At 43.4% G+C, this 25,406-nt stretch overlaps 1 protein-coding gene across 1 annotated transcript in view; it reads left to right on the top strand.

Moving 5' to 3' along the window:
* Positions 1-8,495: 8,495 nt before the first annotated feature.
* LOC132095415 (uncharacterized) overlaps positions 8,496-25,406 on the top strand; it is a 74,812-nt gene continuing 57,901 nt past the window's right edge. Inside the window, exons 1-2 of the mRNA XM_059500385.1 lie at positions 8,496-9,071; positions 9,153-9,312. Of these exons, the coding sequence (XP_059356368.1) occupies positions 8,699-9,071; positions 9,153-9,312 (533 nt within the window). The 5' untranslated portion in view covers positions 8,496-8,698. The remainder of the gene's footprint in view (positions 9,072-9,152; positions 9,313-25,406) is intronic.

Here is a 25,406-nt window from a genome sequence, read left to right on the forward strand (position 1 = left end):
TGTGAGACACTTTTCTTGTCGCCAGCTCCCTTGAGGTTAGATATTTGTGTATTTATTCGATTGCACTTAATTTCTGGGGCATTAGAACTCAAGGTGATGTGTTTTTCAGTGTTTTGACGTCACCGTAGATGTAATAACTAAACATACAAAGTTCAAGTTTCTGACACAGGCAGAGTTCAACAATGTAGCATATAGATTTCACATTGGCGTCAACGATAAGTTCTGTTTGTTTTTTTTGCTGTTTTTTGCTATATTGAAAATGACTGAAGCTGCAGGACATTTTAGTTATTTCGACCCTTTGATTCAGGCAATCAGGTTATTTCCTCTAGAATTCAACTCCATGAGTTTCTATAATACAATAATCAGAGGGCCCGTTGAAATGCAAGACCAGACTACTTCTTGGACATAAAACAATCTTGTAATTGAGAAATGCTTCTCAAGCATCAATCAATGATAAAAAAAAGATGTATAAAAGCAACTCAGAGACCCTAATCAAACAAAGAAGCAGAGTTGAATTCTAAACAGCACTTCAAAGTGAAGCGGCATTTAGATATAGATAGATTTGCACAAGAAAAATCTACAGTATAGTGCCACTTTGTTGTTTTTCTTTTTGCCAGGCTCGAAAGGGGAAGAAAATCTATTAACTCCTGATTAAAATGTACTCAGATGCGTCAAGAGTACTTGTGAATCAAGTATAGAATAGATTGTCACTGCCATTAGATATGAGTTTATGCAGGTGCTGGCCACAGTCGGTGCTTGTGTGGGTGTCTTTAGGCGGGCCCAGAGCGGGCCCAATGGTGATAATAGAAAAACGCGTGAATCTGCTAATGAGACCCTCTTAATATTCTGCAAATCTAAGCATCAAATTATCCTAAACGTGCTCACAATTTAGCCATGTCAAATGAGCGGCTGTGCTGGGAAATAAATTGTCCCTTTCTTTACCGCTAAGTATTTGAGAGCACATCAATCCTGGCCACTGCCGTCAACCTTTTAAAAGCCTGGTGATTGGCATATGAATAGAAAGTGCCTCTTTTGAGCGTTCATACAAGTTCCTGCCAGTGCAGTGAATGGAGTTCTATATTTTACCATATACCAAGAAGATTTCTAATTGCATTCCCCATCAGGCTAATTGAGTTGGATTCCAGCGCAAAGTCACAGTTATGAAGGCTTTCTGAAAAAACTGATGACCGTACGGATTGACTTCAGATGGGTGAGTGAGCAGATTGATGCCAGTGGCCTTTGTTCTGAGATCTGTCAGCGTCATCTGATGATTGGTTGGAATGTGGCATTACTGGATATATTTTTCTGCAGCCTGAAATAAAATTGAGCTGTGTTTCAGGGTCAGCAACACCATTGTGTCCGTCCATTAGAGGTCACATCTTTTGTCATCTGATTGTGTGTGTGAGTGAATAAGAATCATTACATTAGATCATAAGTTGCTGAAATACAGCTGCCCTAACCTTAGAGTAGCTCTCGATCCTTGCACAGCTTTAATTGAATAACTTACCCACACACACAAAAAAAAAACCCTGCACATCCTTTTCGCCTTCTCTGCAGCAACACGGAAAGAAAAAAAAAAGTCTGCTCTGTAACTACCTGGGAAAGCAACCCATCAACAGCTGTTAGAGCTGACTTGAAGGTTAAATATTAGGAAGGAATCCAATTTCTCTTGTCTATTCAGCTCAGCGGTGTGTTAGATTGCAGCTGGAGTGTGCTTAGCGAGTATGGGGATATGAAGTGGGCTAATCAATCCCCTCTGCCTCATTCTCAAATTCCTCTCATATCAGGTCCCTGCCCCCCAGGCAGGCCTTCTGCTTTCCGAAAGCCAATTCCACACGAAATAAGAACTGTGACCTGAAGCTAGAGGGTGAAGTTGAGTTTTCCCTTCATGATTAATCTCTTCTTTGGTGGCTTTCAGAAAAAAACAGGGGGAGAGAGAGGATGGAAGTTGGAGGGGGATATAGTGTAAGAATAAGACAACATGCAAGTTGCTTCTTTGCAACAAGATGTTTATTTTTTTTTCTTCAAAGAATTAGGATTATCTAGTCGTGGGCTACTTGTTTTGATAAGGCTTCATATTGACATTGAGAAAATGAAGTAACAGATGCCATGATTAGACCTGCCACTATCGAAATGGTACCCTGAACAAGGCAACACTGATGTGCATTATCAACTAACAGGACTGTAGCAATGGTGTACAGATGTACAAGCCGTGTTACTTAGCAACTCTTTATTTTATTCTCATGGATTTAAATGTTTAGGTCAATCTATTCCGTTTCAAACCACAAATTTTACATTGATTTTAATTAGAATTAGTGAATGGATAATGATAGCTCACAATTAGATAAAAGCACTTTTAAAATCACAATCAAGACAAGCAGAGTACAGAGTCTTCAGTGTAAGGCAGTGTAACCTTTAAGTGGCAATGTAGCATTTTATAGCATATAATGACTCTTTGAATCTTTCACTGAATTTTGGACCCGTCTAGCACTCCATCCAGTTGAATTCTACCTAATGGCTGTTGCTTAGATATACAGTATGGTTAAAGTGCCACATACCAACCTCGAGTGTCTAGAAAGGCTTTCGATATGATGGCTTTCATTTAGAGATGAAACTCTGAGGGATGTTCGGCATTACATAGCTTCATGATTAGATGGTACAAGCCAAACAGCAGCTACAAATTTAAACCAGGCTCGAGGTTACATTCTGGAAACATTTTGTTTTTGTGCATAACATTTTTTGAGCATCTCTAAACCTGCAGCTTTGTACTTCTCTGAAATTTCTGTCCCGTGATCTCATCCTAACAGATCTCACATCCCCCAGGGCCCTCAGGTAGACCTAAAAAATGTGCTCACCAGGATGCTAAATGGCCTCTGGAATGGTGTGCATTTTTAATGTCTTAATGATGATCCCATGCTCAATGTACAAGAGTTACACATACATCTAGTAAATTTTTTAGCATCTAAACTCTCACTTTAAAAAACAACCCATTTGCTCGCTACCCCCCACTAAACAAACTGATGGAGAACAACAAAGTTCAATTTATGTTTGAATATTCCTGTGTTCCTCATCTGTGGTGGGCACTTACAGGAGTGTGTTTTTGCATCCTGGATAAGGTAGAGGTCCACAAGGGACAGGAGGAAAGTGGATTTCAACCAGATGCGGGAATCGGCTGCATCCAGCTATGATCAACAGCTATGCATCCAGCTATGATCACAGCAGCTTGTGAGTGTTTTGTGTCGTTTTCTCATTAGACTACTGTGTGATCATCATTGCTAGGAAAGTTTTTGGTTTAAATTGTGTGTGTCTTACCCTGGTAAATATGTGCTGAAAGTGGCGCTTGGTTTTGCGTTTGCCTATCGCGGGACTGCCCAGTTTCGATCTGCTAAATAGTGAGGCGTGGCCAGCTGACTTCAATGTCAATGTCAATGTCAATGTCACCTTTATTTATATAGCGCTTTAAACAAAATACATTGCGTCAAAGCAACTGAACAACATTCATTAGGAAAACAGTGTCAATAATGCAAAAATGATAGTTAAAGGCAGTTCATCATTGGATTCAGTTATGTCATCTCTGTTCAGTTAAATAGTGTCTGTGCATTTATTTGCAATCAAGTCAACGATATCGCTGTAGATGAAGTGTCCCCAACTAAGCAAGCCAGAGGCGACAGCGGCAAGGAACCGAAACTCCATCGGTGACAGAATGGAGAAAAAAACCTTGGGAGAAACCAGGCTCAGTTGGGGGGCCAGTTCTCCTCTGACCAGACGAAACCAGCAGTTCAATTCCAGGCTGCAGCAAAGTCAGATTGTGCAGAAGAATCATCTGTTTCCTGTGGTGTGGTCCTGGTGGTCCTCTGAGACAAGGTCTTTACAGGGGATCTGTATCTGGGGCTCTAGTTGTCCTGGTCTCCGCTGTCTTTCAGGGATGTAGAGGTCCTTTCTAGGTGCTGATCCAGCATCTGGTCTGGATACGTACTGGATCCGGGTGACTGCAGTGACCCTCTGATCTGGACACAGACTGGATCTGGTGGCCACGGTGACCTCGGAACAAGAGAGAAACAGACAAATATTAGCGTAGATGCCATTCTTCTAATGATGTAGCAAGTACATAGGTTTTTATGGGAAGTGTTTCCGGTTCCGGTTTACCTAATTAATGCAGCCTAAAAATCCTTTAACGGATTTGGATAATAAAAGCATATTAGTATGTTATGTGTATGCCAGGTTAAAGAGATGGGTCTTTAATCTAGATTTAAACTGCAAGAGTGTGTCTGCCTCCCGAACAATGTTAGGTAGGTTATTCCAGAGTTTGGGCGCCAAATAGGAAAAGGATCTGCCGCCTGCAGTTGATTTTGATATTCTAGGTATTATCAAATTGCCTGAGTTTTGAGAACGTAGCGGACGTAGAGGATTATAATGTAAAAGGAGCTCATTCAAATACTGAGGTGCTAAACCATTCAGGGCTTTATAAGTAATAAGCAATATTTTAAAATCTATGCGATGCTTGATAGGGAGCCAGTGCAGTGTTGACAGGACCGGGCTAATATGGTCATACTTCCTGGTTCTAGTAAGAACTCTTGCTGCTGCATTTTGGACTAGCTGTAGTTTGTTTACTAAGCGTGCAGAACAACCGCCCAATAAAGCATTACAATAATCTAACCTTGAGGTCATAAATGCATGGATTAACATTTCTGCATTTGACATTGAGAGCATAGGCCGTAATTTAGATATATTTTTGAGATGGAAAAATGCAGTTTTACAAATGCTAGAAACGTGGCTTTCTAAGGAAAGATTGCGATCAAGTAGCACACCTAGGTTCCTAACTGATGACGAAGAATTGACAAAGCAACCATCAAGTCTTAGACAGTGTTCTAGGTTATTACAAGCAGAGTTTTTAGGCCCTATAATTAACACCTCTGTTTTTTCAGAATTTAGCAGTAAGAAATTACTCGTCATCCAGTTTTTTATATCGACTATGCAATCCATTAGTTTTTCAAATTGGTGTGTTTCACCGGGCTGCGAAGAAATATAGAGCTGAGTATCATCAGCATAACAGTGAAAGCTAACACCATGTTTCCTGATGATATCTCCCAAGGGTAACATATAAAGCGTGAAGAGTAGCGGCCCTAGTACTGAGCCTTGAGGTACTCCATACTGCACTTGTGATCGATAGGATACATCTTCATTCACTGCTACGAACTGATGGCGGTCATATAAGTACGATTTAAACCATGCTAATGCACTTCCACTGATGCCAACAAAGTATTCAAGTCTATGCAAAAGAATGTTGTGGTCAATTGTGTCAAACGCAGCACTAAGATCCAATAAAACTAATAGAGAGATACACCCACGATCAGATGATAAGAGCAGATCATTTGTAACTCTAAGAAGAGCAGTCTCAGTACTATGATACGGTCTAAATCCTGACTGGAAATCCTCACATATACCATTTTTCTCTAAGAAGGAATATAATTGTGTGGATACCACCTTTTCTAGTATCTTGGACAGAAAAGGGAGATTCGAGATTGGTCTATAATTAACTAGTTCTTTGGGGTCAAGTTGTGGTTTTTTGATGAGAGGCTTAATAACAGCCAGTTTGAAGGTTTTGGGGACATGTCCTAATGACAATGAGGAATTAATAATAGTCAGAAGAGGATCTATGACTTCTGGAAGCACCTCTTTCAGGAGCTTAGATGGTATAGGGTCTAACATACATGTTGTTGGTTTAGATGATTTAACAAGTTTATACAATTCTTCCTCTCCTATGGTAGAGAATGAGTGGAACTGTTCCTCAGGGGGTCTATAGTGCACTGTCTGATGTGATACTGTAGCTGACGGCTGAATGGTTGCAATTTTATCTCTAATAGTATCGATTTTAGAAGTAAAGTAGTTCATAAAGTCATTACTGCTGTGGTGTTGGGAAATGTCAACACTTGTTGATGCTTTATTTTTCGTTAATTTAGCCACTGTATTGAATAAATACCTGGGGTTATGTTTGTTTTCTTCTAAAAGAGAAGAAAAGTAATCGGATCTAGCAGTTTTTAATGCTTTTCTGTAGGATATGTTACTTTCCCGCCAAGCAATACGAAATACCTCTAGTTTTGTTTTCCTCCAGCTGCGCTCCATTTTTCGGGCTGCTCTCTTTAGGGTGCGAGTATGCTCATTATACCATGGTGTCAAACTGTTTTCCTTAACCTTCCTTAAGCGTAAAGGAGCAACTTTATTTAAAGTGCTAGAAAAGAGAGAGTCCATAGTTTCTGTTACATCATCAAGTTGTTCTGAGGTTTTGGATATGCTAAGGAATTTGGATACATCAGGAAGATAACTTAAAAAGCAGTCTTTTGTGTTAGAAGTGATGGTTCTTCCATACTTGTAACAAGAAGTAGAATTTACAATTTTGGCTATATGAATTTTGCAAAGAACTAAATAATGATCTGAGATATCATCACTTGGCTGAATAATTTCAACACCATCAGCATCAATTCCATGTGACAGTATTAAATCTAGAGTATGATTTCGACAATGAGTAGGTCCTGAAACGTGTTGTCTAACACCAATAGAGTTCAGAATGTCTATAAATGCTGATCCCAATGCATCGTTTTCATTATCAACATGGATATTAAAATCACCAACTATTAAAACTTCTGATATTAAAATCACCAACTATTAAAACTTTATCTGCAGCCAGAACTAACTCAGATGTAAAATCACCAAACTCTTTAATAAAGTCTGTATGGTGCCCTGGTGGCCTGTATACAGTAGCCAGTACAAACATAACAGGGGATTTATCATTAACATTTGTTTCTTTGGATAATGTTATATGAAGTACCATTACTTCAAACGAGTTATACTTGTAGCCTGCCCTCTGAGAAATCCTGAAAACGTTGTTATAAATTGAAGCAACACCTCCACCTTTGCCTTTTAGACGTGGCTCATGTTTATAACAGTAATCTTGGGGGGTGGACTCATTTAAAATAATGTAATCATCAGGTTTTAGCCAGGTTTCTGTCAAACAGAGTACATCTATATTATGATCAGTGATCATATTATTTACAAAAAGTGTTTTCGTAGAAAGGGATCTGATATTCAATAAGCCAAGCTTTATCATTTGTTTATCCATATTGCTTCTGTTTTTTATTTGTTGAAGCTCAATTAAATTGTTAATCTTAACCAGGTTTGGACGTTTTTTGTTTTTACTAGTTCGGGGAACAGACACAGTCTCTATAGTGTGATATCTAGGTGAAAGAGTCTCTATGTGCTGAGAATTAACTGACCTCTGTGACGGGAGGCAGCTAGCAGACGGTCGGTTTAGCCAGTCTGTCTGCTTCCTGACCTGGGCCCCAGTTAGTCAAGTATAAACACTAAGACTATTTGCCATATTTCTAGAGAGAAGAGTGGCGCCACCCCAGGAGGGATGAAGACCATCTCTTTTAAACAGGTCAGGTCTGCCCCAAAAGCTCGTCCAATTGTCTATGAAACCTATGTTATTCTGTGGGCACCACTTAGACATCCAGCCATTGAGTGATGACAATCTGCTATGCATCTCATCACCACGGTAAGCAGGGAGGGGACCAGAGCATATTACAGTGTCTGACATCGTGCTTGCAAGTTCACACACCTCTTTAATGTTATTTTTAGTGATCTCCGACTGGCGAAGTCGAACATCATTAGCGCCGGCATGAATAACAATCTTACTGTATTTACGTTTAGCATTAGCCAGCACTTTTAAATTTGCCAAGATGTCAGGCGCTCTGGCTCCCGGTAAACATTTGACTATGGTGGCTGGTGTCTCTATATTCACGTTCCGTACAATAGAATCACCAATAACTAGAGCACTTTCATCAGGTTTCTCAGTGGGTGCATCACTGAGTGGGGAGAACCTGTTTAATGTTTTGATCAGAACAGAAGAGCGGTGTTTTGACCCACGACTACGCTGCCTCACCGTCACCCAGTTGCCCTGCTGCTGGGGCTCTGTTTCCGGAACCGAACAATGTATAGGAATCCCTGAGCTAGACGCATCCAAAGCCGTATCTAGAGCCCTAACATTCTTACTGTCCTCAATTAAAGTTTGGATGCGTGTCTCTAATTCTGAAATCTTCTCTGTCAGCCTAACTATTTCCCTGCATTTATCACATGTGAATCCCTCATCAGCGACAGAGATAGATAAACTGTACATGTGGCAAGAGGTGCAAGAAACAATGATAGGAGAAGCCATTACTCACCGTGCTTGATGAAAATTCTTACTGCGGTTGTTTGATGAACTTGTGAAAAACTGGAGCGAGGGAGAGGAGAAAAGAAAACAGCGATAGGTTCGAATGAAGACGCTAATGACAAGCTAACGAGTGCTAACGCTTTGCAGGTGTACTGCACTCACGGAAATAAAATAAAAGTGAACGATCAAAGTTAATCTGATAAGATTGATCGATAATATCAGAAATATGTTGTGAATTAAGACTAATTAAAACTCAATCACAGGTAATAAGTCAAATACAAAAGCGTTAGGTTTCACCGCGGCAGCGGTCGTGGCAGCCCTCGTGTGATCCCTCCTCGTGTGAAGACAGACGAGTGTAAAGACAATCGACTCTACCTGCGCAACTCCACCGAGCAAGGACACCGACAGGGCACTTGAGTATTGCTTTTCTCCTCTTTCTTTACTTTTTGTATACCTTGTTCTCAAATATCTCTTACACTTGTAGTCACTATGTGCTTTCAGATCTCTACTATCACTACTAACACTCGGAGAGCACGCTATGTACGTCGCAGGAAGGCCTGTCTGACAAACCTACGGCCTGTCCCTCTGACCTCTACTACTACGCTTTCTATTCCAGTTGGTCTCTGGAACTGCCAGTCTGCAGTTAACAAAGCAGACTTCATTTCTTCTATTGCTACTCATTCCGGTCTCAACCTCATGGCACTGACAGAGACTTGGATCAAACCTGAAGATACTGCCACCCCTGCAGCCCTCTCCACTAATTTCACTTGTTCCCACACTCCTCGTACCACTGGGAGGGGTGGAGGTACGGGTCTCCTTATATCAAAAGAATGGAAATTTGATCTTCAGCCATCACCTACAGGTACTGGTTCATTTGAATCTCATGCCATTACTTTAACCCACCCTGTTAAAATCCACTTTGTGGTCATTTATCGTCCTCCAGGTCAATTGGGAAACTTCTTGGAGGAGTTGGATGTGCTGCTATCAAACTTTCCTGAAGATGGTACTCCTCTGGTACTGCTTGGGGACTTCAACATCCACCTAGATAAGCCCCAGGCTGCTGACTTCAAAACTCTGCTCACCTCATTTGATCTCAAGCTAGTGTCAACTACAAAGACTCACAAATCAGGCAACCAACTGGACCTCATCTACACGCGCTGTTTCTCTGTGGACAACAGTTGCTCCACTGCACACCTCAGACCACTTCCTCATTACTGCTAACCTAGCACTTACTCCTGAAGTGCCTCACACTCCAACGCAGGTCACCTTTCGACGGAACCTATGCTCACTCTCTCCATCTTGCCTATCTTCTGTGGTTTCATCCTCACTTCCTGCACTCTCTCAGTTTTCTGCTCTGGACACGAACAGCGCTACGGACACTCTTTGCTCCACTTTAACATCTTGCTTGGACAACTTTTGCCCACTGTTGTCTAGACCAGCACGCACCACCCCATCTGCCCCTGGCTGTCCGAGGTTCTCTGTGAACATCGCTCTAAACTCAGGGCTGCATAGAGGAAATGGCAGAAATCAAGAAACTCTGTCGACCTCAGTGTGTATCAGTCTCTCCTCTGTTCCTTCTCTGCAAATGTCTTCACGGCTAAAACATCCTACTACCACAACAAAATTAACAACTGTTGTGACGCTTGGACACTCTTCAAGACTTTCTCTTCTCTTCTTAATCCGCCGCCACCACCTCCTCCATCGACTCTTACAGCGGACGACTTTGCAGCTTTCTTCACAAATAAGACAAGATCCATCAGTGACCAATTCTCCACACCGCAGACTGAGGACAACTTCACAATGACTGATGCACACTCTTTCTCCTCCTTCTCCCCACTCTCAGAGATGGATGTCTCCAAACTTCTCCTGTCCAATCATCCTACTTCTTGTCCACTTGATCCGATCCCCACTCACCTCCTTCAAGCGATCTCTTCTTCAGTCATACCTTCGCTTACTCACATTATCAACTCCTCTCTTCACTCTGGAACATTTCCCTCAGCATTCAAGCAGGCTCGGGTAAGCCCACTGCTCAAGAAACCATCTCTAAATCCAGCGCTTCTTGAAAACTACAGACCGGTATCCCTTCTTCCATTCATTGCAAAGACACTTGAGCGAGGTGTGTTCAACCAGCTTTCTATGTTCCTTGTACAGAACAACCTCCTGGACAGCAACCAATCTGGCTTCAAAAGTGGCCACTCAACTGAGACTGCTCTGCTCTCGGTTACTGAAGCCCTGCGACTAGCAAAAGCAGCTTCAAAATCCTCGGTACTCATCTTACTGGACCTGTCTGCTGCTTTTGACACTGTTAATCACCAGATTCTCCTCTCCACCCTCAGAAAGATGGGCATCTCTGGAACTGCACTCCTGTGGGTTAAGTCCTACCTCTCTGACATATCCTTCAGTGTGTCTTGGAGGGGTGATGTTTCAGGCATTTCAGCCTGTCTGAGTGACATTTCTAGCTGGATGAATGTCCATCACCTTCAGCTTAACCTTACGAAGACAGAACTCCTGGTGATTTCATCTAACCCATTGCTTCATCACAACTTCTCTATACAGCTGGGCTCATCAACCATTACTCCTTCGAGGACAGCCAGAAACCTAGGAGTTGTGATGGATCATCAGTTAAGCTTCACAGACCACATTGCTACAACGACCCGGTCCTGCAGGTTTGCCTTATACAACATTAGGAAGATTAGACCCTTCCTGTCAGAGCAAGCAACCCAACTTCTTGTCCAAGCTTTTGTTCTCTCCAGACTGGACTATTGTAATGCTCTCCTGGCGGGCCTTCCTGCATGTACTGTCAAGCCTCTGCAGTTGATCCAGAATGCAGCAGCGAGGGTTGTCTTCAATGAGCCAAAAAAAGCTCACGTTACTCCTCTCCTCATCAGGTTACACTGGCTACCAGTAGCCGCTCGCATCAAATTCAAGGTACTGATGCTTGCCTACAAGACGACCTCTGGAACGTCACCAACTTACCTAAACTCACTGGTTAAATCTTATGTGCCCTCCAGAAGTTTGCGCTCTGCAAGTGAATGACGCCTTGTGGTGCCATCCCAAAGAAGTTCAAAATCACTCTCACGGATCTTTTCCTGGACTGTGCCCAGCTGGTGGAATGACCTCCCAATCTCAATTCGTACAGCTGAGTCTTTACTCATTTTCAAGAAACATCTAAAGACTCATCCTTTTCGCCTGCACTTAACCAACTAACACTAGCACTTTTCCTTTTCTTGTCTTTTCATTTATAAAAAAAAAAAACCTGGCTATGCGTTCTATACTAGACTAATTGAGACTTGTCATGGCACTTGTATACTGTAGTTGTTCTCTTGTTGACCTGACTGCTTCTATTGTTCTCATTTGTAAGTCGCTTTGGATAAAAGCGTCTGCTAAATGATTAAATGTAAATGTAAATCACCTCTGAGTCAGGCTAAACAGTGGGCATAGTCATCCTCACACTGGGCCAAATGGAAGAGTAAAGTAATAATAATATGTCACGACCGGTGATACAAGGAAACCACGGAGAGAGAACCAATAGCAGGAAAGTCTTTTATTAAAGGGTAATCCAAATAGAGTAAACAGTCCAGGCAGGGGTCGAGACCAAAACATCCACCCAAACATAAACAAGACACGAACACAAGGCAAGGACAAGAGCTGACGGACATGAATTAAACATTCAACAAGGACTCCGTGACACATACTCAGACAGACCGGGTATAAATACACAGAAGGTAATGAGGGAACTGGAGACAGGTGGGGACTAATCAATTAACCCAAACAAGGAGGAAGGTGACCAAATAAGGGAACAGAAGGTTCATAAAGTGACAGACACCGTGGGAAAGGGAGACATCTAGTGGAAACCCAGGGAACACAACCCAGACACTGTGACAGTACCCCCCCTCTATGGAGCGGCTCCCAGACGCTCCACCACAAGACACAAAACAGACCAGGAGGGAGGCGGACAGGTGGAGGCTCAGGGGGAGGGATGGAGGGCCAGACTAACAGAGAGGAACAGGGACAGGAGTGAACACAAAAACAAAAAACAACATGAAGCCCCCCAGGGCAGAGCAGAAGACCACCACGTCCTAGTGGTCGAAGCCAGAGTCCTCCAGGGTGGAGCGGAAGACCACCACACCCCTGTGGTCAAGGCGGAAACCCCCCAGTGCGGAGCAGAAGACCACCACAACAGTGTGGTCAGGGCGGAAGTCCCCCAGGGCGAAGCAGAAGACCACCACAGCCATGTGGTCAGGACGAGAGCCCCCCAAGGCGGAGCAGACCTCCGTGCGGCCGGACCAACGGGACGACGAAACTCTGGTAATCCCCTGGTGTCTTTACTGGACTCCAGAAGATCGGTGCTGGCCTGACTCTGCTCGCGAAGATCATTGGTGACTGGCATTTTAACATGAAGATCTCCAGTGACTTGACTCAGTCCTAGAAGATCACCCGTGACTTGACTCAGTCCTTGAAAATGACCCGTGACTTGACTCAGTCCTTGAAAATGACCCGTGACTTGACTCAGTCCTTGAAAATGACCCATGACTTGACTCAGTCCTTGAAGATCACCAGTGACTTGACTCAGTCCTTGAAGAATCAGGGTGACTAGCCCTGATTCTGGAGTGGTCAAGGCGGAAACCCCCCAGTGCGGAGCAGAAGACCACCACAACAGTGTGGTCAGGGCGGAAGTCCCCCAGGGCGAAGCAGAAGACCACCACAGCCATGTGGTCAGGACGAGAGCCCCCCAAGGCGGAGCAGACCTCCGTGCGGCCGGACCAACGGGACGACGAAACTCTGGTAATCCCCTGGTGTCTTTACTGGACTCCAGAAGATCGGTGCTGGCCTGACTCTGCTCGCGAAGATCATTGGTGACTGGCATTTTAACATGAAGATCTCCAGTGACTTGACTCAGTCCTAGAAGATCACCCGTGACTTGACTCAGTCCTTGAAAATGACCCGTGACTTGACTCAGTCCTTGAAAATGACCCGTGACTTGACTCAGTCCTTGAAAATGACCCATGACTTGACTCAGTCCTTGAAGATCACCAGTGACTTGACTCAGTCCTTGAAGATCACCCGTGACTTGACTCAGTCCTTGAAGATCACCCGTGACTTGACACAGTCCTAGAAGATCACCCGTGACTTGACTCAGTCCTTGAAGATCACCCGTGACTTGACACAGTCCTTGAAGATCACCCGTGACTTGACACAGTCCTAGAAGATCACCCGTGACTTGACACAGTCCTAGAAGATCACCCGTGACTTGACACAGTCCTTGAAGATCACCCGTGACTTGACACAGTCCTTGAAGATCACCCGTGACTTGACACAGTCCTTGAAGATCACCCGTGACTTGACACAGTCCTTGAAGATCACCCGTGACTTGACACAGTCCTTGAAGATCACCCGTGACTTGACATGACTCTGGAAGGTCATCGGTGACTAGCCCTGGCTCTGGAAGGTCATCGGTGACTAGCCCTGGCTCTGGAGGGTCATCGGTGACTAGCCCTGACTCTGGAGGGTCAGCGGTGACTAGCCCTGACTCTGGAGGGTCAGCGGTGACTAGCCCTGACTCTGGAGGGTCAGCGGTGACTAGCCCTGATTCTGGAGGGTCAGCGGTGACTAGCCCTGACTCTGGAGGGTCAGCGGTGACTAGCCCTGACTCTGGAGGGTCAGCGGTGACTAGCCCTGACTCTGGAGGGTCAACTGGAACCTGACTCGACTCTGGAGGGTCAACTGGAACCTGACTCGACTCTGGAGGGTCAACTGGAACCTGACTCGACTCTGGAGGGTCAACTGGAACCTGACTCGACTCTGGAGGGTCAACTGGAACCTGACTCGACTCTGGAGGGTCAACTGGAACCTAACTCGACTCGGGAGGGTTCACTGGAACCGGACTCGAGTCTGGAGGGTTCACTGGAACCTGACTCGACTCTGGAGGGTCCGCTGTGACTGTCATCCTCTGCAGCAGCATTGGGCAAGCAGCCATCTTGGGCCATGACTCTGGACCGGTGGTCAACTTGGGCATTGGCGCTGGGTGAGTGGCCATCTTGCGCTGTGGCACTGGGCTGGCAGCCATCTTGTGCTGTGGCGCTGGATTGGCGGCCATCTTGGGTTGTGGTGCTGGCTCAGCAACCGTGACGTGAACAGTCTTGGGAATTTCTAGGATCTTTGACAGCTTGGAGAAATACTCTAAGAATGAGTCAGCGGCCATCTTGGGCGTCGGCGCTGGGCTGGCGGCCATCCTGCATCGTGGCACTGGATTGGTGACCACTTTGTGCTGTGGCGCTGTGCTGGCGTCCATACTGCCTCATGGCGCTGGGTTGGCAGCCATGTTGCCTCGTGGCGCTGAGCTGGCGGCCATCTTGTACTGTGGTGTGAGGCTGGCTTCCATCTTGCCTCGTGGTGCGGGGTTGGTGGCCATGCACCGCAGCGGCGCTGGGTTGGCGGCCATCTTGTGCTGTGGCGTGGGGCTGGCGGCCATCTTGTGTGGTGGCGCTGGATTGGCGCCCATCTTGGGCCCGGACTCTAGACGAGCGGCCATCTTGGGTTGTGGCGCTGTGCTGGCGTCCATCCTGCCTCTTGGCGCTGATCTAGCGGCCATCATGGGCAGTGGCACCACCATGGCGGGTTTGCGCTTCTTCTCACCTCTCCGTCCGCCATGGTGAGATGTTGGCTCTGACCTATTCCACATGAGCCCTGGGTCAAAGGGAGGCCATGGTTGAGAGCGATGCTGAGTCTCCTTTCGACCACTCCCTCCTCGGCGACCTCCCCTGGTCCCCCGGAAAACCACCAGACGAGTTCCCTCAAAACCGCCTCTCTCCCGCTCTGTGGCTGGGGATGAGACATAGGCAGACATACCGCTGGTTCTCGTGTTGACGGAGTCCTTCTGTCACAACCGGTGATACAAGGAAACCACAAGGAGAGAGAACCAATAGCAGGAAAATCTTTTATTAAAGGGTAATCCAAATAGAGTAAACAGTCCAGGCAGGGGTCGAGACCAAAACATCCATCCAAACATAAACAAGACACGAACACAAGGCAAGGACAAGAGCTGATGGACATGAATTAAACATTCAACAAGGACTCCATGACACATACTCAGAGAGACCGGGTATAAATACACAGAAGGTAATGAGGGAACTGGAGACAGGTGGGGACTAATCAATTAACCCAAACAAGGAGGAAGGTGACCAAATAAGGGAACTGAAGGTTCATAAAGTGACAGACACCGTGGGAAAGGGAGACATCTAGTGGAAACCCAGGGAACACAACCCAGACACTGTGACATAATAATAATAATTCATTACATTTATATAGCGCTTTTCTAGGCACTCAAAGCGCTTTACACAGTCATGGGGTATCTCCTCATCCACCACCAGTGTGCAGCATCCACCTGGATGAGTAGCATAGTAGCATACACCATGGAGCTACTTGGAGGAGGAGGACTGCAGTTCTTTAAACATGTTCCTCTCATTGGTGTGTGGTCTTAGACACTCATTAAAAATGGAGTGGGTGGACTTGTTGGGGAGCCATTTGTACATCTGCTCTCATGTAAGAGATTTGTTTATAATATGGCACATTTTGGAGTTATCCTGTTAGGTGGCCTGGGCCGACTTTATGTTGTTTGATGTCTCTGGAATTTATACAGTTATTACCATAACAAGTGCAAGATATGCAGAAGCCCTAAAGACAAATTGCCTTCCTCAGTTTATTATCTACATTACTTCTTATTTTGCTGCTTTGATATATATATTTTAATTCTAGCAACACACTCACACAACTTCTCATTTATTCCACTTAAATCACTATGCATACTATAATTGTAAGAAAGAAATACTTTCCTATTGTTTTCTTTAATATATATATATATATATATATATATATATATATATATATATATATATATATATATATATATATATATATATTTGAAGCATGATGTTGTACGATTAACCAGGATCATCTAACCCCTGAAGACCTCCACAGACGTCCATGTACTGTATGTGCAAGCATACAGGATGTGTCTGGCCTGCAAGCACACTGCAGCACTCACACAGACCTTATCTCTGACAGCTAGGCCCCTGAAGCTCCACCATATTGATGAATAAAATAGTACCTTTTTCCAATTAGATTTCCCAATGTTGGCACGAAAATGTACTGGCTAGAGAGTAAAAAGTGGCCTGGACGTCTGACGGTCTGCAAAGACAGCATAAAAGTTCTTCTGGCTCTTAATGACGGTGCTGTGGATGATGATGATGTTGAAGACTGACACTTTGTCAGAGGCTTTTATGGGCACTGGGTAAAAGTGCACAGAGACAGTTCCGCCATCACTTCTCACCTCATTGTCCTCTGTGAGTAATGTACAGAGGAAGAGGAGGAGGAGTGGGATGAAGAGGAAGGGTGGAGAGGGGGGAGTGCAGATGCTCCTGTACACAGTGGCAGTCATCTCAGTGCGAGTGCTGAACTGCACTTAGGCCCCATTTGCTTTTAAGGATGTCTGACAGGACGGCAGCCACGTATGATCAAACTCCCCACCCACCCCCAACATTCAGTTGTGACAGTTCACTAGGAGAGGGCCTTAATGCACTGTCACCAGCGCTCTCCACTCAGCTGCCTTGATTTACCTTCCCCATCCGTCCCAGCCAGGCAAGCCAGGACAGAGAGCAGGACTAACGCTATGGTCTGGTTCAGTATGGGTCTCTCTTTAGTTTAGCAGACATAGAACGCATTAGCATTCTGCATTCATATTATTCTGAGTTTTTACATTTCTGCCATTTTAATTAAAGGGATAGTGTCATTATTTACTCAGCCTAATGCTGTTCAAAAACTGTATGACTATATGACTTTCTTCTGTGGAATAATAAATATTATTATTTTTTTAAAACAAATATTTTTTTTTAATGTTGTCCATACAATTAAAGTTAGTTTATAACCGACAAGATAACACTTTACTAAAGGCCTTTATAAGGGTGGGTGATAAGAGCAAAATCTTAGTTGAAATTTAATTTCATGATAATGATATATACATTGATATAGCTATTTTTAAGAAAAAGAAGTAAATTGCAAGCACAACAGAACAAATAAATATATATTTTTTAAACTTTAATTTACTTAGCTACATTAGGCTAGGTTTATTTAACATGTAGTAAGAAATATTACAGAAATTGAAAAAAGTGTACAAATAAAACACTGCATATTCATCACTGTATCAGTCAAACATGATTAACATTAATATTGACAGACAGCAAGAGGTAAAGAAGGCTATTTGAAACGCATCGGTTGTAACCTGTCTACATTTATTTAACACATAACTGACTGAGTTTACGGGAATACTCCACACGACAGGCATTATGACATTACTGCGTGCGTATTTGACCATTCAAGCACAATAAAACAGGAAAAATATCTGTTTTCGTGATCGCACCCTGTCTGAGAAGGACTTGCAGTAATTATATTAAATGTTTCTTGAGCACCAAATCAGTAGGCTATATTAGAATGATTTCTGAAAGATCATGTGACACTAAAGACTGGAGTAATGGCTGCTGAAAATTCAGCTTTGCCATCACAGGAATAAACATTTTAATATATATAAAAATAAAAATAGAATTTTAATTATAATATTATTTCACAATATAATTATATTTACTGTATTTAGATCAAATAAATGCAGCCATGGTGAGCACGAGAGACTTATTTCAAAAACATTTTAATAAATGTTTCCAGCCCAAACTTTTGAATGGTAATGTGGAACTGAAAAGGTTGACAAAGCCGTATATGGATTCATTAGTTATGGCAGTTTGAAGCTGCTTCACTGTCATTGAGAATGTTTTAGCTTAATGCTCACAGCATGTGGCCAAATTATGTTCATGCTTTTGCATTTTGACTCACAATGAAAACTTCCTTTGGCTTATCACTGCTTAAAACATATCCTTTCAAAGCAGCAGGCTTTTTACACAACCTTGGGATTTAATAATCATTTTATGAATCAGAAGCTATATTCACATGAGATGGACAGGAAGTAGGAGGGGGTAGTTGAGAGGTTTGGTAGAAGTGGCATCATGGGTAATCTAGAGGCTTGAAGGCTCTCTCTCTTCCATTATCTTAGGAAAGTGCACATGTCCGCTTTGCCATGTTATTCCAAGGTCTCAATTATGCTGTGTTCTCTATGATTTAAACAGCACTGTTTTCATACCAGCTACACGGCGCACAACAAGCCTCTTAAAGTACCTAATAAATGTGAAATTGCATGTGATGTGTTTTCCCCCTTTCTCTTCACTCTGTGTGCTTTGATCATACAGTCCCGTGACAGATCCATCAGCCCTCTCTTCATCTCTTGTAGGAATTGGCTAAGCTTAATTGGTGCTACTAGGAATATATCAAAGCAGGAAACCGGATGCTCTCCGAACAGCATCCACAAAGCAGCCTCTAAATCTGTATCGTCCAATGGCCACTTAGCAACATTCTGCTTTTCGATGCACAAACATTTTCACAATGTTATAATGACAGGTGCACAAGGAGACTTTACTACAGAAACCCCCTCTCTCTAGTATTGGGGGTTGCTCTGACGGCTCATTGTTCTAATCTTATTTAACAGTCTATGCCTAACACTCAATGCTGGGCCTCTCATATTGGAGAGTTTCCAAACAATGCTGGGCTCACCCAAGCTTGGAATTGGTTTTCCGTGGAATGTCTCCCTTCTCCGTTTGGGCACTTTACCAATTTGACCAAATTTGTTCCATCACTGGCTCTAAGTAGCAGGAGTGTTTTTCAGCTTCGTACTGCAGACTGGCACTTTGCAATTTGCACATTCTTTGCAGAACATTAACAGCTTTGTTAAGGGCTGAAACCAGTCTTACTACAGAGCAGCTTGCTAAGAACTAGGTCTAGGTTGATTTTTCTGGCAGTTCCTCAAGCTAAACTCAAATTAAGCTTTAATTCCTCAAGTTAAGCTCAAAATCCCTTTTGACTCAATCAATGGATCTGGTTCTGAAGGAGCTGAATCATTCAAGTTTACGCATACGATTTTCCCCCCGTATATATTTATATATTCATATACACTTGACCTAATCATGTTTTAACTGAAGAAACATTCAGCGTTATTAAAAAATAATGGAATGTCTCTGTCCCGCCTTACTGTGACTTACTGTATTAAAACAGACATGCTCTATTGCTCCTTATTGTCGCAACATCTTGTTGCGATTAAAATCGCAATGTGCCTTCCTCATTATCACCCACGGATAGGGCAATACATCTCTGTGAACTTTTTTTTTAGTCTAACGCAAGACAAATACTCTGTAGCCGAGGCACATGTCTACATGATGTATTACAGGCGTACAATGGGCTACTAAAAGTTGATATACTGTAATTGTGTATGATAATTAGAGTTATAAACCCACCTGTAAATGCCCCATTGGGATCTGGGATATTAGCTTGTTCACTGAAACGCACGCCCAGTGCTTTTCTTTAATTTTAGGGATGAGTGTTAGTGGAAATATCATTTAAGGGCCATGATTGCATTGGAGGTGTACATATAGATAAAGACCAGAATGCTTCATAAACCATTACTTTACAATTGGAAGATAAGTGCATGAATTAGGCTAACGCTAATGGAAGAGTATGTAAACTCAGCATTAAGTTTAACAGCAGCAAGACTTGAGTTGCAGCAGAGAACAGCTTCAGGCAGCAAAAGTAATTAAGAAAACTTAAAATAATTTGAACTAATTCTTTTCATGTTATCTGTGGAAAATAATGCATTATGTGTTGATTATGAGCGGGGAGGAAGTCCTTTATCTGGAGTGGGAATACCTTATGCTGAGACTGCTTCTTTCAGGAGGCTGCTTAAGGGGATTGCAGCACTGGCTGGCTCTCTTTCGTTCTCTTGCTTCCATTTGCAGGCATTGCTCTTTTTCCTCTCTATAGTTTGTCCTCTTTCTTCTCCCTCCACGGCCTCACATTCAGAGTTCAAATTCATTAAACACAGTGTCATCATGTGTAAGTCTTCACCTATCCATGGCAGCCATTTCCTGCCTCACGTTGCTTTTAGAAACAATTTGCTTGTGAATAGCAAGGGCATAACAAAGTGGAATGAATCAGCGTGAAAGCATAGTGTTTCCTGGAGATGCATGTCGGCACATGGAGTTCCGTGCCTCCGTGTGACATCTAAACTCGCTGCTAACGGATGGTGAGCTTGTGGTATGGGGGTGTCTGGTTGCAGGGATCGGCAGTAATCTTTAGTGGCTTTCTTATACACACACATACACACATACCCTTCTGCTTGTGAAGTTGTGAATAATGGTGTCAATCCAGAAAATCCAGTTGCCTTTGGATGTTCAAATCACATCAAGACCTTTTGATAAGGGGCCAGAAATCCTTTTCAAATGTCATACTTTGGTGATGTTTACCTTTAATAACCATTATCTAAATATTTCTTTTTCATTTTGAGTGATTCATTTGTTTGTGCTTCAAGAGGTTTTGTTGATATTTCATTCAGGCAGGCGTACACAATGAAACGGGCCTCTTTGGTAGCAGTTTATTTATTTGATTTTCCGTCAAAGCTGCTGCCATCAGCACAGCTTTCTCTGAACCTGGTGTGGTAATCTTGCCTCGGACACGTCACTGCAAGGGCTCTGCTCAATTTCAGAAACACTAGTGAGCAGTCATGAGAGGTTCCAAAACCCATTTAATGTCCTCTGATGGCTTTTGACTGTTCGCTATCTCTCTGTGTATTAGAGTGAACTTAATAGGATAATGGAGTAATCCGGTTAGTTTACCTTCACTCTTAGACCATTTATTCAGCCTCTTTGATGCATTTGTTTCAGAGAACACCAGTGGAGATGTTTAACCTGCAGATGCTAGACTGTGGAATGGTTGCATAACACATTCAATTTCGGCAGAGCAGCAGGCTTGAGCGCAGTGTGTCATGAGTACCAGAGTTCGTGCAACCTAATGGAGTGCAAATAGAGTCATTATGCACTGTAATAGGAAGCACTCTCTCCAATATAAGCCTAGCATGTTTTCACAACTTTTCTTACCCTTCCCTTCACTTCCCCCATTATGCAAAATAAAGTTTTAAAAAACAGGACGACTAATCTTTTCATCCCTGTGTATTTTATTATCTTCAAGCATATTCCATAAATTTTTGTGTTGTGTTGTTTGTCCAAGAGGGCGAATCCTGAATTTACAGCAGCTGCATGCCACCCTGCTTCACGTGTTTGGGTTTAATTACTTAGAAATAATCAATGGACAATGATGGCATAATTTAGAGCTCACATTAATCTAGTGTCTGGAGGTGTTAATCAGAGCAGAGCCTAGTCTGGATGTGGGGAATGTAACCAGGGAGATAGTTATTCATGGAAGACCAGGTCATTTTTTTTTCTTTTTTTTTTTTTAGTTTTTATTGCTGTAAGATAGTCATCAAATTATTGTAAGGCTTGTTTGAGCGCTTGTGGGTGTTTTCGGGGCTTTAATTGAATGTTTATAGAAATAAAACGTCTCGGTTACGTCTGTAACCTCGGTTCCCCGAGAAGGGAACGAGACGATGCGTCGATAACGCTTTAGGAACGCATTCTGCGTGAGTGCGTCTGAAACATCCATGTCAACTAGTCCAATGGCGAGAGTGAGCGTTAGGAGTGACGTCACGACCAGGAATTGATAAAAACCCCAACCGGAGCAACCGGTGTTAGCTTCGACAGTGCCGAAGCAAGTCGATCACAGGAACGAAGGAAGTATGGCAGGGAGACGCATGGTCTCGTTCCCTTCTCGGGGAACCGAGGTTACAGACGTAACCGAGACGTTCCCCATCGAGGGAGAGACGATGCGTCGATAACGCTTTGGGAACGAGAATACCCAAACCGCCATATTACAAGTGCCTGAGTGTCAGCCAGAAAAACCAACGGCTCAAGAATTAAAAACCTGAGACCCGGGAGTAGCGTCCAGGTCTAGGCTATAAAACCTGACGAATGTGAGTGGCGAGGACCAGCCTGCCGCATCGCAAACATCCTGAAGAGAGGCCCCAGATAATAAGGCTCTAGAGGCCGCCATACTCCTAGTAGAATGAGCTCTGACCCCCAATGGGCACGGTAGGTCAGAAGACTCATAGGCAAGAAGGATAGCCCCAACTATCCACTTACTAAGTGTCTGTTTAGTGGCGGGAAGACCTATCTTAGGTGACCCGAAACAAACAAACAGCTGATTGGATTTCCGATGAAGTCCGATGAACATAAGTGTCCAATGCTCGCACCGGGTACAAGAGGTTAGACTTTTCCTGGTCCGATGATGCAAACGGGGGAGGACAGAAAGCCTGCAGAACAATAGGTCTCGGAACAACGGTCGGTACCTTAGGGACGTATCCCTGCTTAGGGTAGAGAAATGCTTTGACCATCCCAGGTGCAAATTCAAGGCAGGTGGGAGAAACCGAGAGAGCCTGAAGGTCTCCGACTCTTTTTAGGGACGAAATAGCAAGGAGAAAAATAGTCTTAAATGAAAGAAACTTCTCAGAGACAGAATCTAGGGGTTCAAAAGGAGCCCTAGATAGGCCTTCTAAAACTATAGCCAGGTCCCAGGCCGGCACTCTAGTATGAGTTGCAGGTCTCAGCCTCAAGGTGCCACGAAGGAAACGAGAGATAAGAGGGTCACGACCCAGAGATGCATCACCCACTGGGGCGTGGAAAGCCGAAATGGCCGCCACGTAAACTTTTAAGGTGGATGGACATAGACCAGAAGTGAAGCGGTCTAGTAAAAACTCGTGGACGGGGTCACACTGATGTTGGTAACACCAAGAAGAAAAAACATTCCATTTGAGTCTATAAAGTTTCCTCGTAGCTGGAGCTCTGGAGCTAAGAATGGTCTCCACAACCTCAGTTGAGAGACCACTCTCTATGAGTTGCGCCCCCTCAGAGGCCACACCCAAAGCTTCCAAATCTCTGGCCGGGGGTGAAATATAGTGCCCCCGGCCTGAGATAGAAGGTCTTTCCTGATCGGGATCTCCAAGGGAGGACCGTCGAGGAGATGAATCAGGTCCGCAAACCTCGGCCAGTGTGGAGCTACGAGAAGTAGACTTACTCCGTCCTGGCGGACTCTCTCCAGAACTCCTGGGAGCAGAGCAACAGGGGGAAAGGCGTACAGACGTAGCCTCGGCCACGTCTGTACCATAGCGTCCAACCCCAGGGGGGCTGGATGAGTAAGGGAGAACCATAGTGGACAGTGCGTCGTGTACTGAGACGCAAACAGATCCACTTCTGCTTGGCCATAAGATTCCCATATGAGCTCCACCACCTCGGGGTGAAGCCTACATTCCCCTACATTTCCCCTCGGGGAGAACCCTCTGGTCCTGAGCCACCACTGTAAAGGTCTCATGCCTAGCAGGCCAAAGGGGATCACATTGGACGCTGCTGCCATGAGACCCAACAATCTCTCGAACTGTTTTACAGTGCGTGACTGGCCTAGCTTTAGCTCTGATGTGGCTGTGAGGATGTTGGCTACATGAGCTATCACTGCTCATAATATAGATGTACTCTGTTTGACAGAAACCTGGCTAAAACCTGATGATTACATTATTTTAAATGAGTCCATCCCCCAAGATTACTGTTATAAACATGAGCCACGCCTAAAGGCAAAGGTGGAGGTGTTGCTTCAATTTATAACAATGTTTTCAGGATTTCTCAGAGGGCAGGCTACAAGTATAACTCGTTTGAAGTAATGGTGCTTCATATAACATTATCCAGAGAAACAAATGTTAATGATAAATCCCCTGTTATGTTTGTACTGGCTACTGTATACAGGCCACCAGGGCACCATACAGACTTTATTAAAGAGTTTGGTGATTTTACATCCGAGTTAGTTCTGGCTGCAGATAAAGTTTTAATAGTTGGTGATTTTAATATCCATGTTGATAATGAAAACGATGCATTGGGATCAGCATTTATAGACATTCTGAACTCTATTGGTGTTAGACAACACGTTTCAGGACCTACTCATTGTCGAAATCATACTCTAGATTTAATACTGTCACATGGAATTGATGTTGATGGTGTTGAAATTATTCAGTCAAGTGATGATATCTCAGATCATTATTTAGTTCTTTGCAAAATTCATATAACCATAATTGTAAATTCTACTTCTTGTTACAAGTATGGAAGAACCATCACTTCTAACACAAAAGACTGCTTTTTAAGTTATCTTCCTGATGTATCCAAATTCCTTAGCATATCCAAAACCTCAGAACAACTTGATGATGTAACAGAAACTATGGACTCTCTCTTTTCTAGCACTTTAAATAAAGTTGCTCCTTTACGCTTAAGGAAGGTTAAGGAAAACAGTTTGACACCATGGTATAATGAGCATACTCTCACCCTAAAGAGAGCAGCCCGAAAAATGGAGCGCAACTGGAGGAAAACAAAACTAGAGGTATTTCGTATTGCTTGGCGGGAAAGTAACATATCCTACAGAAAAGCATTAAAAACTGCTAGATCCGATTACTTTTCTTCTCTTTTAGAAGAAAACAAACATAACCCCAGGTATTTATTCAATACAGTGGCTAAATTAACGAAAAATAAAGCCTCAACAAGTGTTGACATTTCCCAACACCACAGCAGTAATGACTTTATGAACTACTTTACTTCTAAAATCGATACTATTAGAGATAAAATTGCAACCATTCAGCCGTCAGCTACAGTATCACATCAGACAGTGCACTATAGACCCCCTAAGGAACAGTTCCACTCATTCTCTACCATAGGAGAGGAAGAATTGTATAAACTTGTTAAATCATCTAAACCAACAACATGTATGTTAGACCCTATACCATCTAAGCTCCTAAAAGAGGTGCTTCCAGAAGTCATAGATCCTCTTCTGACTATTATTAATTCCTCATTGTCATTAGGATATGTCCCCAAAACCTCCAAACTGGCTGTTATTAAGCCTCTCATCAAAAAACCACAACTTGACCCCAAAGAACTAGTTAATTATAGACCAATCTCGAATCTCCCTTTTCTGTCCAAGATACTAGAAAAGGTGGTATCCACACAATTATATTCCTTCTTAGAGAAAAATGGTATATGTGAGGATTTCCAGTCAGGATTTAGACCGTATCATAGTACTGAGACTGCTCTCCTTAGAGTTACAAATGATCTGCTCTTATCATCTGACTGTGGGTGTATCTCTCTATTAGTTTTATTGGATCTTAGTGCTGCGTTTGACACAATTGACC

This window comes from Carassius carassius, chromosome 2 (assembly GCF_963082965.1).
Source record: "Carassius carassius chromosome 2, fCarCar2.1, whole genome shotgun sequence".
NCBI lineage: Eukaryota > Metazoa > Chordata > Actinopteri > Cypriniformes > Cyprinidae > Carassius > Carassius carassius.